Source organism: Neoarius graeffei, chromosome 22 (genome assembly GCF_027579695.1).
Source record: "Neoarius graeffei isolate fNeoGra1 chromosome 22, fNeoGra1.pri, whole genome shotgun sequence".
Lineage (NCBI taxonomy): Eukaryota > Metazoa > Chordata > Actinopteri > Siluriformes > Ariidae > Neoarius > Neoarius graeffei.
Genome location: NC_083590.1, coordinates 50,460,655 through 50,485,536, shown reverse-complemented (window position 1 = coordinate 50,485,536; position 24,882 = coordinate 50,460,655). Strand labels below are relative to the sequence as shown.

The following is a 24,882-nucleotide window of genomic DNA, read 5'->3' as shown; positions in this document are numbered from 1 at the left end:
TATCTGCCATTGCCGACTAGACCGCCGCTTAGGATCAAACAGTACTGTCTGTCTTTTTTTGTTAATCCGTAGTTATACGTAGATAACTTTTTCAGTTATTGTTCATCCAGTTCTTGATTGATTCTTGAGTCAGATTATAACCAAGTAATGTCGGGTAGTTAGGCTAACTCTGGGCTTTTTATAACTAGATTGCATGTGTAACTCTTTTTGTTTATAAAAACTCTAACAAATTTTAATATGTTCTTTTTGAGCCAGAAATAAGACTTAGACACTTTGGACATCCTAAAGATTTTCTCACAGGGTTAAGCTCAGTTAGATGCAGTAGGGTGGAGAACAATAGTTTCATGCAGGTTCTTCTGCACATCTCTAGGACATAGGACACTTGCTTTATTTTCATAATCTCATCTCATCTCATTATCTCTAGCTGCTTTATCCTTCTACAGGGTCGCAGGCAAGCTGGAGCCTATCCCAGCTGACTACGGGCGAAAGGCGGGGTTCACCCTGGACAAGTCGCCAGGTCATCACAGGGCTGACACACATGCCGCTTTTCCACTACAAACGCGGCTGAGCCGTGCCGTGCTGAGTCGAGCTGAGTGGGGCTGTTGGAGTTGCATTTCGACTACAACCGCGCTGAACCGTGCTGGCTGGAAGTGGGTGGACACATTGGGTGGAGTTAGCGAAAGTGGGTGGACGTCAGGTGATGTCGTTAAGCAGCGCAAACAGTGACATCAGTGAGCTTTTAAGCGGTAGTCTCACGACCCGAATAGTAAACAATAAACATGGAGGACATGGAGTCGTTAGTGTTGCTGGTCTTGGTGCTGTGGCTTGTTGTCACCGACAACGCCAACAGATACTGGCAAGAGCGTATAGATGAGGCGAGGCGGCGCATAAGGCTTCAGAAATTCTCGTAATTCGTAATTCTTCTCCTTCCGGGTTTGCGGTGTTTACAGATCCCAGCGCGCTCGCGGGGCGTGTGTGGGCATGTGAGGACACTCCTCCTCACCAATCAGTGCACAGGGGAGTGTCTGCTCACGCCCCCAGCCTCACTCGGCACGGTTTGGCTCGCTTCAGCCCCACTCCAAAACGGTGCGAGTTTTAGGGGCTGAAGCGAGCTGAGTCGTGCTGGTTTTTGGTAGTCGAAACGCGAGCCGTGTCGGGCTTAAGTGAGCTGAAAAAGGGTAGTGGAAAAGGGCCAATAGACACAGACAACCATTCACACTCACATTCACACCTACGGTCAATTTAGAGTCACCAGTTAACCTAACCTGCATGTCTTTGGACTGTGGGGGAAACCGGAGCACCCAGAGGAAACCCATGCGGACACGGGGAGAACATGCAAACTCCACACAGAAAGGCCCTCGCCGGCCACGGGGCTCGAACCCGGACCTTCTTGCTGTGAGGCGACAACGCTAACCACTACACCACTGTGCTGCCCCCTTTTCATAGTGTATAAGTATTAAATATATTATTGACTGTCTCTCTCTCTCTCTCTCTCTGTAGATTCCTCAGGCCAAACTCTTGCAGCTCCCCTACTTAACTTGCCTTCTAAAAAGAGGTAAGAACATGTATTTGAAACCTTACTGTATTTTGCAGATATTGTATTTTCAGAAAGTCATAGTCACTATGTTTACATGCATAAAAATATTCCAGTTTTTGTCCTTATTCCAAAAAAGGCAGTGTTCCTCCTAAGCTGTTTACATGGTGAATAAAAATGAAATTTTCACTAATGTTCCTGTTTACATGTAGCCGTGCATACTCCGATTAATGTAATATGCACTGTACACATGTCCAAATAATACTCCTAAAACCCAAATAATATCAGCATATCGGAAAATGCATTGCCTGAGAAGATGTAATTATTATTGTTCATCTTAAAAAAATTAAATGTCTGAACCCTAAGGCAGTAGTGCTAAATTTGTTTAGCGTGGCTATGGGATCATTTTATCTTTAAAGGAATTGTTAGTCTATGAAGTGTATCGAAATGGTGGGTGTATGGCATAAAAACTTGGGTAGGGTTTCCTAATAGACTGAAAGCTCAGTATGTTGTCTCCAGATGCATCCAGAAGGGTTGATTGGATTTAATGCTGAAATTTTATTTGAAATTATGAGTCCAGGATCAAATTGAATTCAGTATAGATATCAATCTCATATCCAATCCTTAATTAGTTCTTTCAGAGTAACACTTTGGAAAAGTGGTTCTGGCTGTTTTGGTGCCTCATTGCTTGTGTGTGTGTGTGTGTGTGTGTGTACACAGGAATATGCAGTACTATGAGAAGGTGTCAGATCCTCTGGACCTTAGTACCATAGAAAAGCAGATCCTTACCGGACATTACAAAACAGTGGAGGCCTTTGATACAGACATGCTCAAGGTGTTCCGCAATGCCGAGGTCAGTTTAACTGCACAAGCCACCACCTTATAGAGCCTGGACATATTCCATAGCCCTTCAAGAAACATCACCAGCAAGCCTAATACCAGCTAATACTATTTAGATCCTACATGTCTGTGGTGTAATAGCGGTACAAGATTGAAATTCCCACCTAATCTGAATTCCAGCTGTAAGTAAAAACAAAGCAGACTGCCGTGGAATTTAATGGCCTGTGTCCAACTCAGGAAAAAAAAACCCACACTGAATCTATGCACAGATCAAGGAATGTTTCTAACTTTTTAAAGATGCCTTTATTTTTGGCCATCGTACACAGTTCCAGGACAAAGTTCAAAGTTACAGCATTGCCAGATGTTTTCCTTTCTACTTAAGAGACACATTTTGGTTGAATTTTGTATTGTTTTTCTGTTACAAATTACATCATTGTCAGATGTCCTGCCTCACCTTTTTATCTGTCTTGTAAAGAAATACTACGGACGGAAGTCTTCGGTGGGCCGGGACATGTGCCGGCTGCGGAAGGCATACTATGGTGCACGACACGAGGCCGCGGTGCAGATTGACGAGATCGTCGGCGAGACGGTTAGCGAGGCAGACAGCTCCGATTCAATGGACCGTGATCATGCTCACCACGTCAACAAAGATGATGACGTCATCCGCTGCATCTGTGGCATGTACAAGGACGAGGGCCTGATGATCCAGTGTGAGAAATGCATGGTACATACATACTTGTCAACTTCTCAAAATTCTCATGGGGGAGAAAAGTGCGTGAACGACCTTTTCAATTGGACGAGGGTATGATGCGCGGTTGAAACAATAAAAACAGTGGATCCCAATTAATTACAAACCATTTGAAATTTATACAGTTAAAGAGTTTTTGAATTGTTGATATTGTTCGATCAATTACTATCGGTTATGGGATTCATGTATCAGGCATGAGAGAGCTCAGAGTGAAAAATCTGAAATAGTACTCTTGTCTTGAATTTTAATATAACAATGAAAGGGAAGTCTTAAATCAGATTTTGAGCTGAAAAATCTCCTGCCTGAAATTTTCACTTAAAACTTTCAAACATAAATTCGAAATAGCACTAAGACACTACCACACACTTCAAATACACTCATCAAACAAATTCTGTCATGCAAAATTTCACTAAACACTTTAGAAGTTGTACAGTTTGTTTCTGAAATGGTGTCGTTTTTGGCATAATTTTTTCCACCGTGGCTGATGCTAAAATTTCTGCGACACAACTGCAAAAAGAAATTCTCAAGAGTTAAAAACATTTCAATATGATAAATATATTTCGTTTCTCATACCTGCAAACTTGTCGCTTTTTGGCGACAGTCACCTTTTTCATTGTCAATTGGGTCATTCACGTGAATCGTGTAGAACCGGAGAGTTTTTTTTTGGGGGGGGCAGCATCTGGGCCGATCGTAATCTCAACTGAGCTCGCGCCTGTCAAGAGAGGGGGGGTGGGCTTGCTGCCATGTTATAGGCCATTATTGGACAATTCTTATAATTGACATTTTTTCTGGACCAATCGGAATCTCAGCCTTTGCCTCAGGATCTGAAACACACTGCCATCTATGTTCGCGCTTGTTAAGAGACCCCTGAACCTAATGTGGAAACTCTGATGGTAATTGAAGGTAAGTCAGCCTTTTTGGAGCTAAAACAACAGATATTTGTTTGCTAAAGCATGTTTCACAATTGGATCACGATCAGAAGCGACCAAACATTCGTGCGACCGATACATTTTCATATTGATCGTTAACTGTTGCCGAAATAATCGCATATGAAAAAGTAGTCGTGCAAAACCTGCACGTCTAAAGCGACCGTTGTGCAATGCAAAAGCATGAAATCTTGCGATATATCTTGCGACTGTTGTACAATGAAAGCAGGTGTTGTAAGAGAGTGCGATAGGGTGGCGCGAATCATCTGGTAATTGGACGATTGAACGCGCGGCGCTCGTGCAATTAACGAATCCATGGTACGAGTGCACGTACGAGTCAGGTTAGAGTCGACGACGGATAAGTAATGCCAGCACGCCCAAACGTCTTCGCTGGAGTTCTTGGAGTTGTACTCGGACATTCAGCAATCCCAATAGACGGCGAGGAGGTATTGGTGCAGCAGCAGCCATGGTCAGTGGTGGTCTGAAGCAGCTGACTATACAGAGTTTATATACTAGTGACAAAGCGTGGCAAATTGAAGCTGATAAATCGCGCACTGATAGTAAAACATTGCAAGATTACATAAAACGTTGCGCAACAGTCTCATTGTTGCAAAACAGACGCACAGGGAGCTGCGATTCATCCTATGATCTTTAAAACTCGTGCATCAGTATTCATTAATTTTCATTATTCATGCAAAACATACTGAAAAATAGTGTTTTTCAGTTTCCCTCCATGGTGTTTGCGTGCGTAAGAGTGTTTGTGAAGCCCTTGTCCAGGCTAGAGAAGGAAAAAATAAATGTTTTTCAGTATAATATAATTTGTGTTTTGGTTCTTTTATTGTTTTCTTATTTCTTAACACTTACTTGAGTTCAGTGTCGGCGTCACCATTATCCGCACCCCCCCCGGACACCGTCACCTTTTTTTCTCTGACGAGTTTGCAGGTATGGTTTATACAGAGGCGCAGATCCTACTGTATATGCAATTTAATAAAACTTCTTACTATAAAAAAATACAAAACGTCATATAAATCTTAAGTTAATTTCAATGTCTCATAAGTACTTGTTACCGTACATACACGTACAAATGATCAACTATTTTTAATTAAAAAAAAAGAACATTAAGGGCGGCACGGTGGTGTAGTGGTTAGCACTGTCGCCTCACAGCAAGAAGGTCCTGGGTTCGAGCCCCAGGGCCGGCGAGGGCCTTTCTGTGTGGAGTTTGCATGTTCTCCCCGTGTCCGCGTGGGTTTCCTCCGGGTGCTCCGGTTTCCCCCACAGTCCAAAGACATGCAGGTTAGGTTAACTGGTGACTCTAAATTGAGCGTAGGTGTGAATGTGAGTGTGAATGGTTGTCTGTGTCTATGTGTCAGCCCTGTGATGACCTGGCGACTTGTCCAGGGTGTACCCCGCCTTTCGCCCATAGTCAGCTGGGATAGGCTCCAGCTTGCCTGCGACCCTGTAGAAGGATAAAGCGGCTAGAGATAATGAGAGAGATGAGAACATTAAGAATTTACATAAAAGGGTGTGAATGACCTATTGTAGTTTTGAAGAATATGTAATTTACCTGCTTTTACCCCACCATAAGATTGGGATAATTGAATCGCAATTGAATAATTGGGATAAATGAATCGCTTTGTAGTCTTACTTTGCAAAATATGTTGTTCTGGCTGAGCATTTGCTTATCCATGGAAATTCATTCTCCCATGCAACCTGGTATTTGCGTTCATATTTTTGCCGTTTGGTATTGGGTTTAGTGGCCATGATGAATGACTGCTTGTAAAATATGTCGGACAGCCCGGGTGAATCCTACATTACGGAAGTGACTGTCGTTCTGTTTGTTGATTGGTTAAAAATCAGTTGATGTCAGCAGTGTTTCTCATTTGATTCTGATTGGACATCATCAGGAATATTTTTAACTTGGCGGTAGGGATTTCCCAAAACCGGGAGATTATCCAGTTTTTAACAAATACGATCGGGAGGCGGGAGACGGAGGCTAAAATCGGGAGCCTCCCGCTGAAATCGGGAGGGTTGGCAAGTATGTACATACGTACAGCAGGGTTTTGTTCATCTAGGGCGAGATGTTGGTAATAAGTACCTGAGACTTGGCCCTACCCAATTAGCGAGACACTAAACTGTCTGGGATTTTTTTTGTATTTATTGTGTCAGAAGTTGCTTCTGCTAGTATTTTATTTCTTCTGTTGAAGTTGAGGCTATATTTTTGTATTATCTTTATATACCGTATTTTCTGGACTATAAGCCGCTACTTTTTTCCTAGGTTTTGAACCATGCGGCTTATACAAAGGTGCGGCTATTCTGTGGATTTTTCTTCCACCGCTAGGGGCGCTCTAACCGGAAGTAGAATCAAAAATAAGATAGACGAAAAATCAATGCAAAGAAGAATTAGCAGATCTTTAGCAGATAGAACACGCACGACAAATTACTAACTGGTAATTATTTTCAAATCCAGCGAAGATGATTAAAGTGACTTGTGGTTTCAAACACAGGAGAAATGAAGGTAAATAAATACCGGTTATTTTCTCTTGGCTCTGTTCCGTTTTAATCAGCAAAGCTGCTGCCGTGTTAAAAGGCACTGTTCGGAAAGAATCTGTTCAGGTACATACATGTACATTTACAGTACAAAATCGTTCTGTACATGCAGTAAATATCTAATTTTTCAACATAGATATCTGCGGCTTATAGCCCGGTGCGGCTTGTATATCTTTTTTTTTTAATTTTTTTTAAAAATAGAGCGGATGCGGCTTATATACAGGTGCGCTCTATAGTCCAGAAAATACGGTAGTTGTTTATAGAACAGCATGGTCAGACATGGTTGCTTAGCTGCTGTGTGATGTTCACGTGCTTTGAGAATCATTGTTGATGATTCGTTTTCCATCAGCATCCCTTGTAAAAGAAGCAAGTAACTTGGTAACAATCGAAAATGCGAGTTGACTTCAATTAGACGTCAAAATCAGAAGCCTGTGAAGGAATCCGAAAGAGGTTCACTAATGTTCTGTTGAAGTATTGAGGGAACGCGAAGCATTGAAATGAAGGACACTTCAAGTTGTTTTGGGACATTTTCAGAATAACTTATGTTAAGATTCCACACTTAAAATTAAGTGTAAGTAAGTGACACAGGCTACGTTCACACTGCAGGCTGAAGTGACTCAAATCCGATCTTTTCGCCCATATGTGACCTGTATCCGATCTTTTATTGACAATATGAACGACACAGATCCGATTTTTTTCAAATCCGACCCAGGCCGTTTGGATATGTGGTGCTAATTCCGATTCCTATCCGCTCTTTTCATATGCGACTTCAGTCTGAACCGCCAGGTCGCATTCATCCGACTTACACGTCATCAACAAGCCACAAACGTCACTATTCTGCGCTGAAGTAGGCGGCGGGTCTCTCAAAAAAAGTTACAACAACATGGCGCATAATCACGGGCGCAGATAGAGGGTGGGACGAGTCATATTTAAATTCACCTCGTTCGGTCCCCCCTACTTATAGGGAGGAAAAAACGTCTATGCTGTCTTTCTTTGCATAAGGCAAACCTCACGGAAAAATCAAAAGACTAATTACCATTCGGTTTATTGAGGTGCACGGCAGTGTATACATAGTTGCAACAACTCACATAAAACAAAACAAAGACTGATATTCGGTTGGTTGAGCTGCGCAGACTGCACAGGTTGCGAGCTCGAGCTTGGTTGCTATGGTTACTAACAACAAGTTTGACAGGCATATCGGGGTTGGGGTTGGTTTGCTGGCAGCTTTGTCCCCCCCAGTTCAAAAAACGTATCTGCGCCCCTGCGCATGACATCAATGCGAGGGACGCTTCGGGCTGTGAAGGTTCTGAATCTTCTCAATGGAAGGACGCAGAGGTTAGGGAGCTGATTTCCATTTGGGGGGATACAGCTATTCAAGCTAGATTGGATGGGTCATACCGCAACCGGGCGGTTTTACTTCCGTAAACACTGGCCATGCTCACTGCGTGTGACGTCGTCGTATCCTGCAATGCGCATGCGGAACACTTTTAGGTCGCTTTTCGTTCATACTGAGGATCACATACAAGTCGCATATATTTGTTAATGTGAACGACCTCACAAAAAAATCGGATTTCACAAAAAAATCGGAATTGAGCATTAAGCCTTGCAGTGTGAACGTAGTGACAGAGACATAAAACCTGCTTTTCTTTCTCTCTCTCTCTCTCTCTCTCAGGTCTGGCAGCACTGTGACTGCATGCGTTTAGAGGCTGAGGTGGAGCATTATCTTTGTGAGCAGTGTGACCCTCGCCCAGTGGACAGAGTATGTCACCTTTTAAAATGTCATACTGCTTTTAAATCTCAAAAAAAACTTACACACTGTTTGACTTCCTGCTCTTATTTTTTTTAACTAATAGGAGGTCCCTATGGTGCCTCAGCCCAGTTATGCGCAGTCAGGTTCCATCTACTACATCTGTCTTCTCCGGGACGAGCTGCTGCTACACCAGGGTATGTGTGTGCGTTTGTGTTTGTGACCAGGCAGATATTCTGTTGGATATGCCAGTGATTCCTAATGTATATCTAACTAGGTAAAGCTATAATTTGATACTTCATATACTATACATTTCACATGCTATGGTTTGTGTGTGTTTGTTTGTTTTCAGGTGACTGTGTGTACCTGATGAGGGATAGCAGGCGCACTCCAGAGGGCCAGCCACTGCGCCAGTCCTATCGCCTCTTGTCCCATGTCAACAGAGACAAACTGGATATCTTCCGCATTGAGAAACTTTGGAAAAATGAAAAGTGAGCTCTTTAATTCTCTAGGCATGTGGTGACCGTTTTAATGTGATATACAATGACAAACAGCATGAACGATGATATTATGGTGGTAATAGGCTGCATTTTTAGATAGAATTCATACAACACTAAAGGCACTGCGATGTTACGTGATCGTTGTTTGGTTGATGGAGGTGTTTTATGCTTGCTTCAGACACCCATCACTCTATTGTATTGCTATGTTTATTTACAGAAAACTACGATCATCATGACATTGTGTTAATTTACATAACTTATAAATAGGCATATCAGGTGAAAATTCATTCCAAATTGCTTGAAACTGGTCTCACTGAATTCTGAATTTAATGCAGAACATCATACTTTTTTACAGAATTAAAGTATGTTTATCCGTTTTTGAGATATTAAAACTCAAAGATTGAAAAAATGGCTTAATTTTTAGAAAACTGCTGTAATATTCTGTATGAGGATCATATGGTCCAAAATGGGCCTCATTAACCAATGACATCAAATGTTTTTTCTTAACAACTTTTTTTTCCCCAAGTTATTTCTGTGGAAATTGTCAGGCACATATTTGGTTGTATACTGAATACGATTTTTTTTTTAAATAGCAAAAACAATTATGCAAATTAGCATTTAATTAGTATAAGTTATTCTTATTAGGTAAAAAACATTAAATCGGTACACTCTCTTCTTCAAAGTTTCACCAAATGGCTTTATTTGTGCAATATAAAGCTGATCTTAACTCTCATTTATACATCACAAAGAAGGAGAAATCAGTGTTAATTATAAAATCTGCATAAATAAGCACTGAACGTCATTCATATCTACCATTCTCTGTCAAAATAAAAAGTAATAAAAGAATATTTCTAATACCCTTTTTGTGCTCTGTAGGCCTTTGTATTTCTCAAAAGTAGGGCTTACTAGTGTTTATATGAAAGAATATAAATTATTTCAATTATTATTCACGGCTTTCAAGACGAACCTTGAAAAAACTGTGTGAGCCACATCCAGTAAACAATTCCAGTTAATTTAATTGAAATTGACACGCGTTTCTGACTTAGGTTTTTTTTAAATCTCATTCCGACCACCAAGACCTCAATATTTTTCATCAAAACAACTACAGTTATATTCTAAAATAGTTATTTATTTATATGAATCAATTTGATTTGAAAAAATAAGTAGGTAAAGCTATGAAAACTCACTTCAAAGTCTCCCTTGAATCATAACATCAAAACTAGCTGACGGAAAATTTTGCTGAATACTTCATCAGAAACAGTGAGGGCGAGAGAACATCCCGATAAAAGTTACCTGATTGATATTCACGAGTAATCCAGTCAGAAACCGATCAGAAGAGAGTCTGACTGCTTTCCCATGACTCAAAAAGCACGGGCAGTTTCCTGTCACGCAAACAGAGTGCACTCTGTTGTACCAACTTCAACCTGCCATTACTCCCAAAGTACTGAACAGATCATAACGAGATAAATTTATTTGGAAAGCAGAAATCATAAGCCTTTTTTTAATGATAGTATTTATGATAGAAAATATTCAAGCTTTAAGCAATGACAGATTTGGAAACTTATGCCATGTACACACGTAGCCGGGTATTTTTAAAACCGAACATTTTCCCCCCCTCCGTTTATAAAAATGTTTTATCCACACCACCTCGTCTTCGAAAAAAAATCCCTTCCACACATAACCGAACATCTGCGTTTTCAATCACATTCATAAGCATTCCAAACCTGTAGATGGCTATTTCCCCAAATCCTACCCCCTAATCACATCGCCTGTGCTCTTGGAGCAGTAGTTGGGCTTCTAAAATTAAACATGTAAATAGCACCTGCACAATAATTAACGCTTTCAAGGCACTACTCCGATCCATTACTCTTTAGCTAGCCGCACACTACGCCGATTTTCAGCGTACCGAGCCAACTGAAGTCGCGAGTCAGGCGTAAAGACTAGTTTTCGATGGTCCCGACTCATCTCACAGCCGATTCGAAAAACTAATCGGGAGCCAGACTGATCGGCGAGAGTCGCTAGCAATAGCCAATCATATCTTTCGCATATAACACGTGACATCATTAAACACAATTTCTAGCGCGAGAAATACGTGTTGGTAGCACCTAATGCAGGTATATACTGTAATTCCATAGACTGAAGCTTTATCCATAGACACAGTGGGCTGGAAAGCCACTCTGCTCAAGTTGTGTGGCTGAATTCCAAATCGCTTTAACTCCCCTATATAAGTGCACTATTTAAGGTTGGGAATAATAGCTCATGCAGCCTAGATAGTGCGTTACATATTCCGTGTTGTGTCATTTGTAATTCAGCCTGTAGCATCTTCAAGTGTTGGATTTAACAGTAACTATATCCAATAGCCAATCACAAAGCTATTAAGTTGTCACGTGTCGCTTCAATCGCGACTGCACTCGTCAACAGTCGGAGGATATGTGCGTGCCCTGTCGGGAGTCGGCTCTGAAATGGGTCGGTTCGGTACCGCGTGGATCGCCGTGGTGTGCGGCTAGCTTAAGTCCATGCTTAATCTGGCTTCTGCAGTAAACAAAGGTCGCACGTTTGACGTCAGGGCAGATTGTGACGTTCTAAAACGCAAACCTCCGGTTATCTCTGTCTACACGAAAAGGCATACACGGAGTTTTCAAAAATCTTCACTTTGCCCGGAGTTTTTTTAAATATTCGTTTTTGATGTGTTTTCATGTGGATGACAGGCCAAAACGTAGAAAAATATCTTCGATTTAGCAGATACCCGGCTACGTGTGGACGGGGTCTTAGATGAGCATCTACATGCACAGTTTTCATACCATGGCCAGCAAGCGTCTGATATGCCTAATATAAAATGTGAGGCTTTATAACTATATAGTTCATTAACTTATATATATAACTATATAGTTCATTACAGTGGCCAGTTTATTCTTGCACTCTTCTTTCTTTTTCTTCTGATGGACTCAGAAGAATTAAAACAATTGGGAATTAAAACACCAGTTAAATTAAAGTGCTGTCATACAAAAGCCACTCTTTCTGCTGAATAAACTTTTGATTTATAATTATCATTATAATCTTTTCCCCCAAACAACATGATGTCTGCGTTATCGTTTATTTATTATTCCGACAGTGAAGCATTGTTTTTTGCTCTTCTACTTGTGCACTGGAATTCAGTAAATTCTGGTGTGGTTCATGTGACAGCAGCCCCTAGAGGACACACGTATAACTGCAACCTAATACAAAAACAGTGCTATTAGAGCGCAACAAACCTTTCTTTGTGAATGCAGTGTTTTAACCAGGTTTGTGTTTTCGGTAGGGGTGAGCGATTTGCTTTTGGTCATCACTATTTCCGACCTCACGAGACTCATCACTCGCCCTCACGCCGCTTCTACCATAACGAGCTGTTCCGAGTGCCGCTCTATGAGATCATTCCTCTGGAGGCAGTGGTGGGAATGTGTTGTGTCCTGGACCTGTACACCTACTGCAAGGGTGAGATGTGCTTCGTGTGATAAAACACACCTCAGGACATCATGTACACAACGGAGGTCTTTTCACACACTTATTCATACACACTCTGACCTACACACACAGTCAAACACTCTCTCTGCTCCTCTTCCTCCTCTATGGTGGCAGGTCGGCCGAAAAGCGTGAAGGAGCAGGATGTGTACATCTGCGATTACCGGTTGGACAAATCTGCTCATCTTTTTTACAAAATCCACCGTAACCGTTACCCAGTGTGCACCAAGTCTTACGCCTTCAACCACTTCCCCAAGAGACTCGCACCCAAAAGGGACTTCTCAGTAAGTTTTTGTCTGTCAGTCTGAGTTTAGTAATGTAGCCTGTGTAGTGTTTACAGCTGAAGTATTCACCACTATACCGTATTTGCGATTTTAAAGCAGGTTTTACACTGTGTGTAAATTCAGCAACAGACTGTGCGATAACACACGTTCATCCTCTACTTCTTTCGTCCCTTTTAGCTCTGTCCTGTCCTGAGATGCATTATAAACAGCTCTCTCCGCTGCCATGATTCACCACATTGCTCTTTTTTTTATGTTTGCTTGCCATCACTGAGACCGTATTTGTAGCTGTGGTGTGAGTTTTGTGTAGTCTTATGCCATCCTCCTATTGGTAGATTGTAGACGTGTGTCTGCAGTCTGAGATTAGGACGTTACATGTCCTAAGACACGCATTCTCAACTCCTGAACAAACATGATCCTTTGCAATGTACAGTTATATCTACGACGGCAGAAATTGGACTGCATAAAGCTGACTTAAATATGTTTTTTCAGTAGTGTACTAGGAACATTAGTACTAGGAACATTGGTGATGGTGTGTTCCTTTCCCAACCAGTTCAATAAATTATCAGTCTTTTTCCAGGGGTGTCACAGAATCCATGTCCTAAATTAAAATCCGCTTGTGTGGACTGTTTTATCTGCTTGTTCAGCCATGATGGACAGTATTTCCGGGGCCAAGCTTTGTTCTTCTCAACATGCTGCAGTGCTGTGTCACTTGTTTGAATAGATCCAGGTCCAAAAAATTCATTTAATTGCCATGAAGGAAGTACTTATAAAATGTAATATCTCCAAAAAAAAAGTTTAAAATGAAGAACAAAGGCAAAAGAGTGGGACAAACAGTGGGTATCACTGATTGGTCGGGGGGGATCAGGGTTTTCAGTGATTGGTCATGCGTTATCAGTGATTGGTCACAAGCACAAGTCCAGCATTACACTTAGGCCCAATCCCAATTCTAATTTCTACCCCTTCCCCTTCCCCTTGGCCCTTCCCCTTGAAACTGAGCTACAAGGGATAGGGCTTGAAATTCAACCCCTACGTATTGGGATAGCCCTTCAACGATCGCATACGTCATCGCGTACCTCCGTCAGTGTTTACGTTAGCAAAACGCGACCAAATGCGTCATTGGCTGCGACCAGCCGCTACAGTCAGAGCCAGAAATCTCTGCTGGCAGGGTGTGATTTGTTAACTAACACCACTGAATGGGATATCTTTGGCGCTTCGTGCACCACATCCGACAGAATGAGGTGTCAGAACACTCATGTAAACAATAAAAGCGAGAATAACAGAACAAAACGTACGCAGTCAAGCAACCGAAAACAATACTCACTCCCAAAGCTTTTTAGCAGCAGCTTGGATTTCAGAAATCGCTGCTCATTCTCAGCTCGAAAGCGAATCAAGCGGCGTGTTTCCTCTGGATAACAACTTAAAACACGTAAATAATGGAGAAAATACATTTATGACAATCTTTCGCCGCGGGAACCGCCATCTTTCTGAAATCCGCATGAAATCTCACTGAAATCCGCATGGCATTGTGGGAAATCACTCAAACCCCTTCGTTCTGAGTCAGCTCCAGGAAAATCTCCGTTTGGAGGGGTACAGAAGCCCTACCCCTTCCCCTACCCCTCCGCGTTAACTGGGATTGGGATACCCCTACCCCTTCACGTGAACGCGCAAAATGGAGGGGAAGGGCCAAGGGGTTGGTCCAAGGGGTGAAATGGGATTCGGCCTTAGTTGCGCGAACCTGCTTTTTATCCCCTGCTGGCTGAAAGGCCCGAAGGGGGATTATGTCGTGGCAATGTCTGTCTGTCCGTCCGTCCTGGGAAGGGTGCTCACCTTCTGAAATCAACTCCTCTCACAATTTTTGAAGGAATTTCACGACACTTGGCAGGATTCTTTGTTATATGTTGGTAATACGCATATTCTAATTTCTTTAAATTTGGTCACATTTTACCAGAGTTACAGCCCTTGATTAACAAAATTATAATTTGACAATTTCATGAGTGTGTGCTTTCCTTCTGAAATCAACTCATCTCACAGTTTTTGGAGGAATTTCATGAAACTTGACAAGAGGCATTGGTGTATGTCGGTAGTACACATTGTAATTTCGTTAAATTCAGTCACATTTTACCAGAGTTACAGCCCTTGATTAACAACCTTGTACTTTCACAATTTCATGAAGGTGTGCTTGCCTTCTGACATCAACTCCTCTCACAATTTTTGGATGAATTTCTTGAAGCTTGGCAAAAGGCCTTGTTATATGACAGTAATATGCATATTGCAATTTAATTTCATTTGTGAAAATTTTACCAGAGTTATGCTCTTGATTGTACAAAGTTGTACTTTGGCAATTTCATCAAGGTGTGCTTGCTTTCTGAAACTTCCCTCACAATTTTTGGAGGAATTTCATGTAATTTGGCAAAAAGTTTTCATCCCCCGCTAGCCGAAAGGCCCAAAGGGGGATTATGTCGTGGCGATGTCCGTCCGTCTGTCTGTCCGTCCATCCTGGGAAGGGTGCTCACCTTCTGAAGTTAACTCCTCTCACAATTTTTGGAGGAATTTCATGAAACTTGACAGGATTCTTTGTTATATGTCGGTAAGACGCGTATTGCCGTTTTGTTCAATTCAGTCGCATTTGAGTTATGGCATAGTTGCCAGCAAGGGATATCTTGTTAAACTTGTATAACAGCAGCTGTAATGTGAGTTGGATAGCCATATTGAGTTCAAGACAGTCAATATGGCTATACAACGTGTGCTGGAAAAATCACTAGATTTGTCCTGAGGTTTTCTTTTTTATTAAAGTCACTAAAGGGGTCTGAAAAATCGCTAAGTCTATTGGTAATACTGAAGGGACATTTGGTCCTGGAAATGGCTATTGACGTCACACTTAACAAGTGGATTGATTCGAAAGAGCTCTGTTATTCCACTAGGGGGAGAAGATAGAGCAATGAATTCAAGGCTGTAAACTCAGTTACTTAAAAAATTTGTCCATGATAAGCAGTTTTTTATTCTTAATTATCATTAAAAAGTTGATGCTGTAGATGTCTCTTGACTGCAACAGAGGTGAATACGTCTCCAGTCTCATCTCATCTCATTATCTCTAGCCGCTTTATCCTTCTACAGGGTCGCAGGCAAGCTGGAGCCTATCCCAGCTGACTACGGGCGAAAGGCGGGGTACACCCTGGACAAGTCGCCAGGTCATCACAGGGCTGACACATAGACACAGACAACCATTCACACTCACATTCACACCTACGCTCAATTTAGAGTCACCAGTTAACCTAACCTGCATGTCTTTGGACTGTGGGGGAAACCGGAGCACCCGGAGGAAACCCACGCGGACACGGGGAGAACATGCAAACTCCGCACAGAAAGGCCCTCGCCGGCCACGGGGCTCGAACCCCGGACCTTCTTGCTGTGAGGCGACAGCGCTAACCACTACACCACCGTGCCGCCCACGTCTCCAATCACAACTTGTAAATTTTTTTTACATGACTTTTACTTTTTTTTAATTTTGCAAATTATATTGATTTTGTTTTAAATTAGCTTCTGTAATATGGGCTGTTTAACTGAGGTGCATGAAATTCATTACAATTCAAGTCAATTTCAGTTCCAGCTTGTAACACTGAAAAATGTGGAAAAGTTCAACGGAGTGAAAACTTATGCAAAGCACTGTATATGTACTGTCTGCCCATTTCACATTGAAGGTGATGCGTTATTGGTTGTTAGATTTGACAGTGACTAAGTGTAATGTATCCTGTTACAAACTCGGATCAGAAAGAGATGGGACGATCAGGAAAATGGAAATTTAAAAAAAAAAGCCATGATTTCTAAATTTACTTTGACTTGCATTTAATTGCAGACCATATAAACCCAAGATATTTCATGTTTTGTCTGGTCAGCTTCATTTTGATTGTTAATATACATCCATTCCTGCATTTCAGGGCTGCAACACATTCCAAAAAAAGTTGGGCAAAATGGGCAGAGGCTCTCCAGTTTGTCAACAAATGCGTGAGGAAATTATTGAAATGTTTAAAAACAATGTTCCTCAAAGAAAGATAGGAAGGGATTTGGATATTTCACCCTCTATGGTGCAAAATATCATTAAACATTTCAAGGAATCTGGAGGAATTTTGATGCATAAATGGCAAGGGCGCAAGCCAAAGCTGAATACCAGTGATCTCCAATCCCTCAGATGGTACGGCATCAAGAACCGTCATCCTGGTTCAGGGGTTACTTTGGCAAATCTTTGTCAAGCACTATAATACGGATTAACAAAAAGGAAGTGCAAAAAGGAAGCCTTATGTTAACTGTGTCCAGAAGTGCCCTCAACTTCTCTGGGCTCAGGGGCTTCTGGGATGGACCATCACCCAATGGAAATGTGTATTGTGGTCAGATAAATCAGTATTCCAGGTCTTTTTTTGGAAGAAATGGATGCCATGTGCTCTGGATCAAAGACGAAAAGAACCATCCAGACTGTTACCAGGAACAAGTCCAAAAGCCAGGGTCTGTCATGGTATGGGGTTGTGTCAGTGCCCTTGGCAAAGGTAACTTACACTTCTGTGATGGCGCATTAATGCAGAAAAATCTCATCTCATTATCTCTAGCCGCTTTATCCTGTTCTACAGGGTCGCAGGCAAGCTGGAGCCTATCCCAGCTGACTACGGGCGAAAGGCGGGGTACACCCTGGACAAGTCGCCAGGTCATCACAGGGCTGACACATAGACACAGACAACCATTCACACTCACATTCACACCTACGCTCAATTTAGAGTCACCAGTTAACCTAACCTGCATGTCTTTGGACTGTGGGGGAAACCAGAGCACCCGGAGGAAACCCATGCGGACACGGGGAGAACATGCAAACTCCACACAGAAAGGCCCTCGCCGGCCACGGGGCTCGAACCTGGACCTTCTTGCTGTGAGGCGACAGTGCTAACCACTACACCACCGTGCCGCCATGCAGAAAAATACATTGAGATTTTGGAGCAACATACGCTGCCTTCAAGATGACATCTTTTCCAGAGATATTTCAACAAGACAATGCAAAACCACATTCTGCTCACATTACAAAGGCGTGGTTGCGGAAGAAGAGGGTGCCTGTCCCCAATAGAGAATGTGTGGAGAATTTTGAAATGAAAAATATGATGACAACGACCCCAGACTGTTGCACACCTTAAGACCTGTTTGCAGGAAGAATGGGACAAAATACAACCCCAAATCCAATAAAGTTGCGACATTGTGTAAAATATAAATAAAAACAGAATGTGAAGACTTGCAAATCATGAAAACCTTATATTTCATTGAAAATAGTACAAAGACAACACAGCAAATGTTGAAACCGAGAGATTTTATTCTTTTTTGAAAAAGATATGCTCATTTTGAATTTGATGTCAGCAACGTGGTTCAGAAAAGTTGGGACGGGGCAACAAAAGACTGAAAAAATTGTGTAATGCTAAAAAAAACTCATTTGGTAAATTGGCAACAGGTCAATAACATAATTGGGTATAAAAAGAGCATCCCAGGGAAGTGGAGTCTCTCAGAAGTAAAGATGGGGAGGGGTTCACCGGTCTGTGAAATACTTCCTGAGCAAACAGTGCAACAATTTAAGAATAACATTCCTCAATGTAAAATTGCAAAGAATTTGGGAATCGCATCATCTATGGTACATAATATCGTTAAAAGATTCAGAGAATCTGGAAAAATCTCTGTATGCAAGAGACAAGGCTGAAAACTGACGACAGACCCTCAGATGGCACACTGCATTAAAAGCAGACACATGTCTGTAGTGGAAATCACTGTCTGGGCTCAGGAACACTTCAGAAAACCTTTGTTTGTGAAAACAGTTCGTTAACTGCATCCACAAATGCAAGTTAAAACCAGATATAAAACAATATCCAGAAACACCACCATCTTCTCTGGGCCCGAGCTCTTTTACGATGGACTGAGACAAAGTGGAAAATTGTCCTGAGGTCTGATGAATCAAAAGTAGAAATAACTTTTAGAAATTATGGACACTACGTCCTCCAGCTTAAAGAGAAGAGGGACCAGCCGGCTTGCTATCAGTGCACAATTCAAAAGCCAACGTCTGTGATGGTATGAGGGGGCATTAGTGCACATACCATGGGTAGCTTGTACATCTGGGAAGGCATCATTAATACTGAATGATATATACACATTTCAGAGCAATATGCTGCCATCCAGACAAAATCTTTTTCAGGGAAGGCCTTCCTTCTTTCAGCAAGACAATGCCAAACTGCTTTCTGCACATATTCAAACTGCATGGCTCTGTAGTAAGAGTCCAGGTGCTTAACTTGCCTGCCTGCAGTCCAGACCTGTCTCCCATTTAAAACACTTGGCACATTATGAAGCACAAAATACAGCAAAGGAGACCCTAAACTGTTGAACAACTGAAATTGTATATCAGACAAGAATGGGACAACATTTCTCTTTCAGGACTACAGCAATTTGGAATCAGACTTACTTTATTAATCCCCGGAGGGAAATTCAAATTTGCTACAAAGCTCCTGAATCAGAGAAGAAGTAAACATGTCTAAAAATAGAAGATAAAATCATCCGAAAAAAGAATACAAATAAAATAAATTTAAATAAGTTCAGTAACTTCAAATAAAAGCAAAATGAAGAGACTCTGTATACATATATTGCACCCGAATTAAGAATACAGTATACATGGTAAGACAGTGTACCACAGTTATACAGTGGCATTCTACAGCTTGACTGCAACAGGTAGGAATGATTTTCTGTGTCTCTCAGTTGTGCAGCGTGGAAGAATCAGCCATTTACTGAACGTGCTCCTGTGGCTGATCAGCTCCTCATGTAGAGGGTGGGAAGGACAGTCTAAGATTATCTTTATTTTGGACAGTGTCCTCTTCTCCAACACCACTGTCAGAGAGTCCAGTTCCTCACCTACAACATGGCCGGCCTTCCTGATGATCTTATTGAGTCTGTTAGTGTCCTTCACCCTCAAGCCGCTGCCCCAGCAGACAGCAGCGTACAGGATGGCACTGGCCACCACAGACTCATAGAACATCCGCAGCATCGTTCAGCAGATGTTGAAGGACCTCAGCCGTCTCAGAAAATAGAGACGGCTTCGGCCCTTTTTGTATGCCATGCCCATGTTTTTGGACCAGTCCAGTTTATTATCCAAGTACACCCCCAGGTACTTATATTTTTCCACCATGTCCACACTGACCCCTTGGATGTTAACAAGGTTCACCAGAGCCCTGATTCTCTTCAGATCAACTACCAGTTCTTTCGTCTTCGTCACGTTGAGCTGTAGGTGGTTCTTTCTGCTCCACGTGACAAAGTTGTCCACCACCATCCTGTACTAACTCTCATCACCACCAGTAATACGTCCAACCACTGCAGAGTCATCAGAAAATTTCTGGAGTTGGCAGGTCTCCGTGCAGTAGCTGAAATCAGTGGTGTACAGAGTGAAAAGGAAAGGAGAAAGAACAGTCCTGTTAGGGATCGTGGAGGTGTGGTGAGATGGATCCACAAGCAGAACACAGACAGTAATCAAATAAATAGAGAGATTTAATCCACGGAAAAGGGCGTGGCACAAGGGTAAACAAACGGGACAAAAACAAATGGCAAAAATAATCCAGATAACAAGAGACAGAAAACTAGAGAAAAACACGAAACAGGCAAGGACAAAAAGATGCTAGGACAAGAAACCAAAAACAAGAAAACACCCCTAGTGCAAAAAACCATGAACTAGGATAAACTCTTAGTGCAAAAAACATGAACTAGAAATAAACCCTTAGTGCAAAAACCATGAAATAGAAAAATGAGCTTGAGCAAACAACCATGAAACATAACCGAGACACAGAAACAGCTAGAAGCAAAGCGAGGCGTTCTGGCAAAGTTTCTGTCTGAGAACAGCATTTTTATAACAGCAGAGAAAACCAGGAAGTGAATGCAGGCAGGAAGGAATTCCTGTTCCGGATTCGGATCGGCGCTGGCATGAGAGATTTGTAATCTCCGGAGTGGATGTCCGGAGCGGAGCATGACAAGTTCCTTGCAGAGCCCCGGTGTTGCTGATCACTCTGTCCGACACACAGCACTGCAAGCGCATGTACTGTGGTCTGCCAGTCAAATAATCCACAATCCAGGACACCAGTGGGGCATCCACCTGCATCGCTGTCAACTTCTCACCCAGCAGAGCCGGCCGGATGGTGTCAAAAGCACTGGAGAAATCAAAAAACACGATCCTCACAGTGCTGACTAGCTTGTCCAGGTGGCCGTAGACTTTGTTGAGCAGGTAGATGATTGTGTCCTCTACTCCAAGACGGGGCTGGTAGGCGAACTGAAGGGGGTCAAGAAGTGGTTGGACCATAGGCTGGATCTGCTCCAGGATGAGTCTCTCTAGGGTCTTCATGATGTGTGACGTCAGTGCCACGGGCCTGTAGTCTTTGAGGTCACTGGGACGCGGCTTCTTTGGTACAGGGACAAGGCATGACGTCTTTCACAGCACAGGGACCCTCTGAAGACCCAGGCTCATGTTGAAGACATGCTGAAGTACTCCACTTAGCTGGAGGGCACAGGTCTTCAGGGCTCTGGGGTTAACACCATCTGGGCCTGCTGATTTTCCTGCATGGAGTCTCTTCAGCTGTCTTCTCACTTGCTCCTTGCTGATGATCAGTGTGGAGGTGATGGGTGGGGGAGGGATGAAGATGTTTCTTGGGGGGGGTGCTCAGCCAGGGGTCTGTTGAGGAGGTGCGAACGAGGTCCTGAAATGGGGATGAGGTTGGGCAAGAAGAGGCGGGGGAGAGAATGCGAAGTGTGTGGTTGTAGCTATCCCATAGAAGAGTAGTGGTGGTGGGTTGGGGTCACGCCATCGAATCTGTTGAAGTAAAGGTTCAGCTCATTCGCCCTTTCCACATTGCCATCCACTCCTTCACTGTTGGTTGGCTTGTAACCAGTGATGGTCTTCATTCCACTCCACACCTCTCTCATGTTGTTCAGTTGGAGTTTCCACTCCAACTTCCTCCTGTACTTTTCCTTGGCCTCCCTGATCATTGCTCTCAGTTCACGCTGTACTCCTCACACCTCCTCCTTGTTGCCGGCTCTGAAAGCCCTCTTCTTCTCATTTAAGAGGGCTTTGATGTCCTTCGTTACCCATGGCTTGTTGTTGGGGTAACAGCTGACAGTCCGAGCTGGGACAGTGGTGTCCACACAGAAGTTGATGTATCCCGTGATGCACTCTGTGAGCCCATCAATGTCATCTCCGTGGGGCTCACACAGTGTCTGCCAGTCCGTCACCTCGAAGCATCCCTGCAGTGTCTCGTTGGCCTCATCTGTCCATCTCCTCACTATCTTTGATGTGGTGGGTAGTCTCTTCACCAGAGGCACATAGCAGGGGGAGAGGTAAATCAGGTTGTGGTCTGACCTGCCCAGTGGGGGGAGGGGGGGAAGAGCTGTAAGCCTCTTTAACATTAGCATACAGCAGGTCTATAGAGATCTTGCAGTCACGTGACCGGAAAGTACACAACCGCCATCTTGTCGGTCAAAAACACCGCTGAATACTGCTGCACTCGTGTGCAGAATGGATCAATTTCAACCGACGGACTACACGGCTCATTTTTCTAATGAACAGATAACTAGATATATGTCTAAAATAAACGATCTACAGATTTGTGACCCTTATGGCTTTCCGGACGGAGTTTTCACGACCGGATTTTGAACTGCCAGCGGAATACCCGGACGTGTATAATTACCTCATTAACTTTCCCTCGTTGTTCAGTGGTGAAGCACTGCGTGCTTATAAATCTCTGGACAGTTATCTCTACAGAAATTCAGGATTTGTCAGCGACTCAGATGTGGCATCTTGTAAACAAGAATCCTCATTGGACGGGTAAGTCACTTAAGTATTGAGTATAGCACTGACCAGCCGATTATAGAATAGAATAAGGTAATTCCAGCTCGTCCGTCTTGTTTACATGGATCTGGCGTTGGAGAGGTAGAGGCTTGGCAGTGGAGATTTGAGCAGCTGTTTTCTGAGCTTAGTCAACAGGCCGGCTCTGCCTGCAGCCTCGCTTTTGCTTCCGCTCCCGGCGCCGCCTCCTTGGCTTTGCTTCCGATAACAATCCACGGAGACCCCGCTGGTCTCGCTATCTCGTCCGGAATGTTTTTTTTTTTTTCTCGTCCGGAATGTTGTGCATGCGATGGAAATCGCTACAAACTGTCATTTTCTGCTGGAAACCAATGTCCAGTAAGTCCATACGGTTGTAGTGGATATTGAAGTCCGGTACAGACGAACAACATGCAAAAATACACACAAAAAACATAAAAAACGTGCACAGGTAGGGAGAGCTTGTAGCCGCAGCCGTTGTAGTAGAATTGTATATAGTAGGGTTTTCCAGAAGAAAAGGTAGAAGTAAAAGCAGAAGTAGAACCAGAAGTAGAAGTAGAAGGCGGAATATGGCGTTTGACCGACAAGATGGCGTCTGTCACAATCTGGATCGGCTGTGACGTCACATGCAAGTGCTCCATTGTTCTTCCCTCTCTGGTAAGACAGTTCACAAATTGGGTGAAAGTGGAAAGTGTTTTGTCCAAATTAACATGATTAAAGTCACCCGAGATAGCAATGAATGCACTCGGGTGTTGAGTCTGTAGCCGGGCTATTGCAGAATGAATAGTGTCACAAGCAGTGTTTGGGTTTGCAGCAGGGGGAACATAAACAGCCACCATGATGACATTAGAAAACTCCCTGGGCAGATAATATGGACGAAGTCCGACAGCACACAGTTCAACATCCGGGCTGCAGATGCGCTCCTTCATGGTGATGTGAGCTGGGTTACACCACCGGTTGTTCACAAGAACAGCAAGCCCTCCCTCTTTGCGCTTACCGCTCCTGGTGCAGTCTCTGTCCACACACACCATGTGGAAGCCCTTGATTGTAGCGTTGTCGTCAGGAACATCCCGGTGCAGCCATGTCTCCATGAAGCACATTAAACTACACTCCCGATACTCTGTCTGACTCTGGGCCAGTGCCATCAGCTCGTCCACTTTATTCCCGAGGGACCTCACGTTCCCCATGATGATAGAGGGGAGACACGGCTTATAAGATTTTTTCAATAAGCTTCCGTTGTCTCAAAGCCACCCTCTTTCTCCGTAGCTTCTTATTTCCTCTGCATCCTCTGTGTGTTTTCTGCCAAATTACCGCAGGGATCTTCTCCGGTCTTGTCGCTAGAGCGGCCGGCTTCAGTTCGATCAGTTGATCCCTGGTGTAAACAATGCAGGTGGCGTGGAGTTGTTGCATCGCTGTGCTGAAAAAAAGTTTTGCGACTGCGAGCAAAAACGCCAAAACTCTTGCAACCCTCATGGTGGCATGATTACAGTGTCATGGTAACGGAGAAAAAAAAAGTGAAGATAAGACAAGTAGAAAAATAGAGAAAAGGAATCAGGAACGTTCGTCGCAGGCTGCACACGAGCTGGTGCATGCGCACACAATTGATCTCCTCAGTTCCCAAACATTTACAGAGTGGTGTTAAACGTAGAGGTGATGCAACACAGTGGTAAACATACCTCATCCCAACTTTTTTGAAATGTGTTGCTGACATCAAATTCAAAATGAGCAGATATTTAAAAAAAAACAATAGAATTTCTGGGGCGGCATGGTGGTGTAGTGGTTAGCGCTGTCGCCTCACAGCAAGAAGGTCCAGGTTTGAGACCCGCAGCCGGCGAGGGCCTTTCTGTGTGGAGTTTTCATGTTCCAGGGATGTGATTTGGGGCTGGTGAAATTATCTGAAAATTTTAGGCGGGGGTCTGGGGGCCGCAGGCCCCCAGCTGGTCCAGGGCAGCGCCCTGGTGGGGGGACAAGGGGGGAAGCCCCCCGAAGCTCCTGGGTTTTGGGGTTTTCTGACTTAAAAATTGTACTAAAATGGCAAGCAAAACACACAAGAAAAAACTTGTCATGATTAACAAATTCAAGCCAATTTAATGGTCAACATGCAACTCTGACACAGATGCTCACTCTCTCTCTCTCACACACTCACTCTCACTCACACACTCTCACTCACTCTCTCACACACACTCTCACACACACACTCACTCACACACACACACACACACACTCTCACCCCCCCCCCCCCCCCAAGAACCAGCGCGAGCAGGGCTTGGGACGTAATTCGCCCCGAGGCGAGCCGCGGCGCTCCGCTTAGGTTTCGTTTCTATCCCGGGCTCCAGCCCGACTTTGGACGCTCGTAGCTCGGACAGGGGAGGTCCCAGTATCCCCAAACTTGA

At 43.4% G+C, this 24,882-nt stretch overlaps 1 protein-coding gene across 2 annotated transcripts in view; it reads left to right on the top strand.

Annotated features, from left to right (window-relative positions):
* ash1l (ash1 (absent, small, or homeotic)-like (Drosophila)) overlaps positions 1 to 24,882 on the top strand; it is a 120,177-nt gene that overhangs the window by 90,076 nt on the left and 5,219 nt on the right. For both annotated transcript variants that reach the window (XM_060904928.1, XM_060904927.1), the window contains exons 18-25: positions 1,501 to 1,555; positions 2,255 to 2,387; positions 2,850 to 3,098; positions 8,268 to 8,354; positions 8,449 to 8,539; positions 8,695 to 8,833; positions 12,141 to 12,313; positions 12,458 to 12,624. In XM_060904928.1, coding sequence (XP_060760911.1) covers positions 1,501 to 1,555; positions 2,255 to 2,387; positions 2,850 to 3,098; positions 8,268 to 8,354; positions 8,449 to 8,539; positions 8,695 to 8,833; positions 12,141 to 12,313; positions 12,458 to 12,624 — 1,094 coding nt within the window. The remainder of the gene's footprint in view (positions 1 to 1,500; positions 1,556 to 2,254; positions 2,388 to 2,849; positions 3,099 to 8,267; positions 8,355 to 8,448; positions 8,540 to 8,694; positions 8,834 to 12,140; positions 12,314 to 12,457; positions 12,625 to 24,882) is intronic.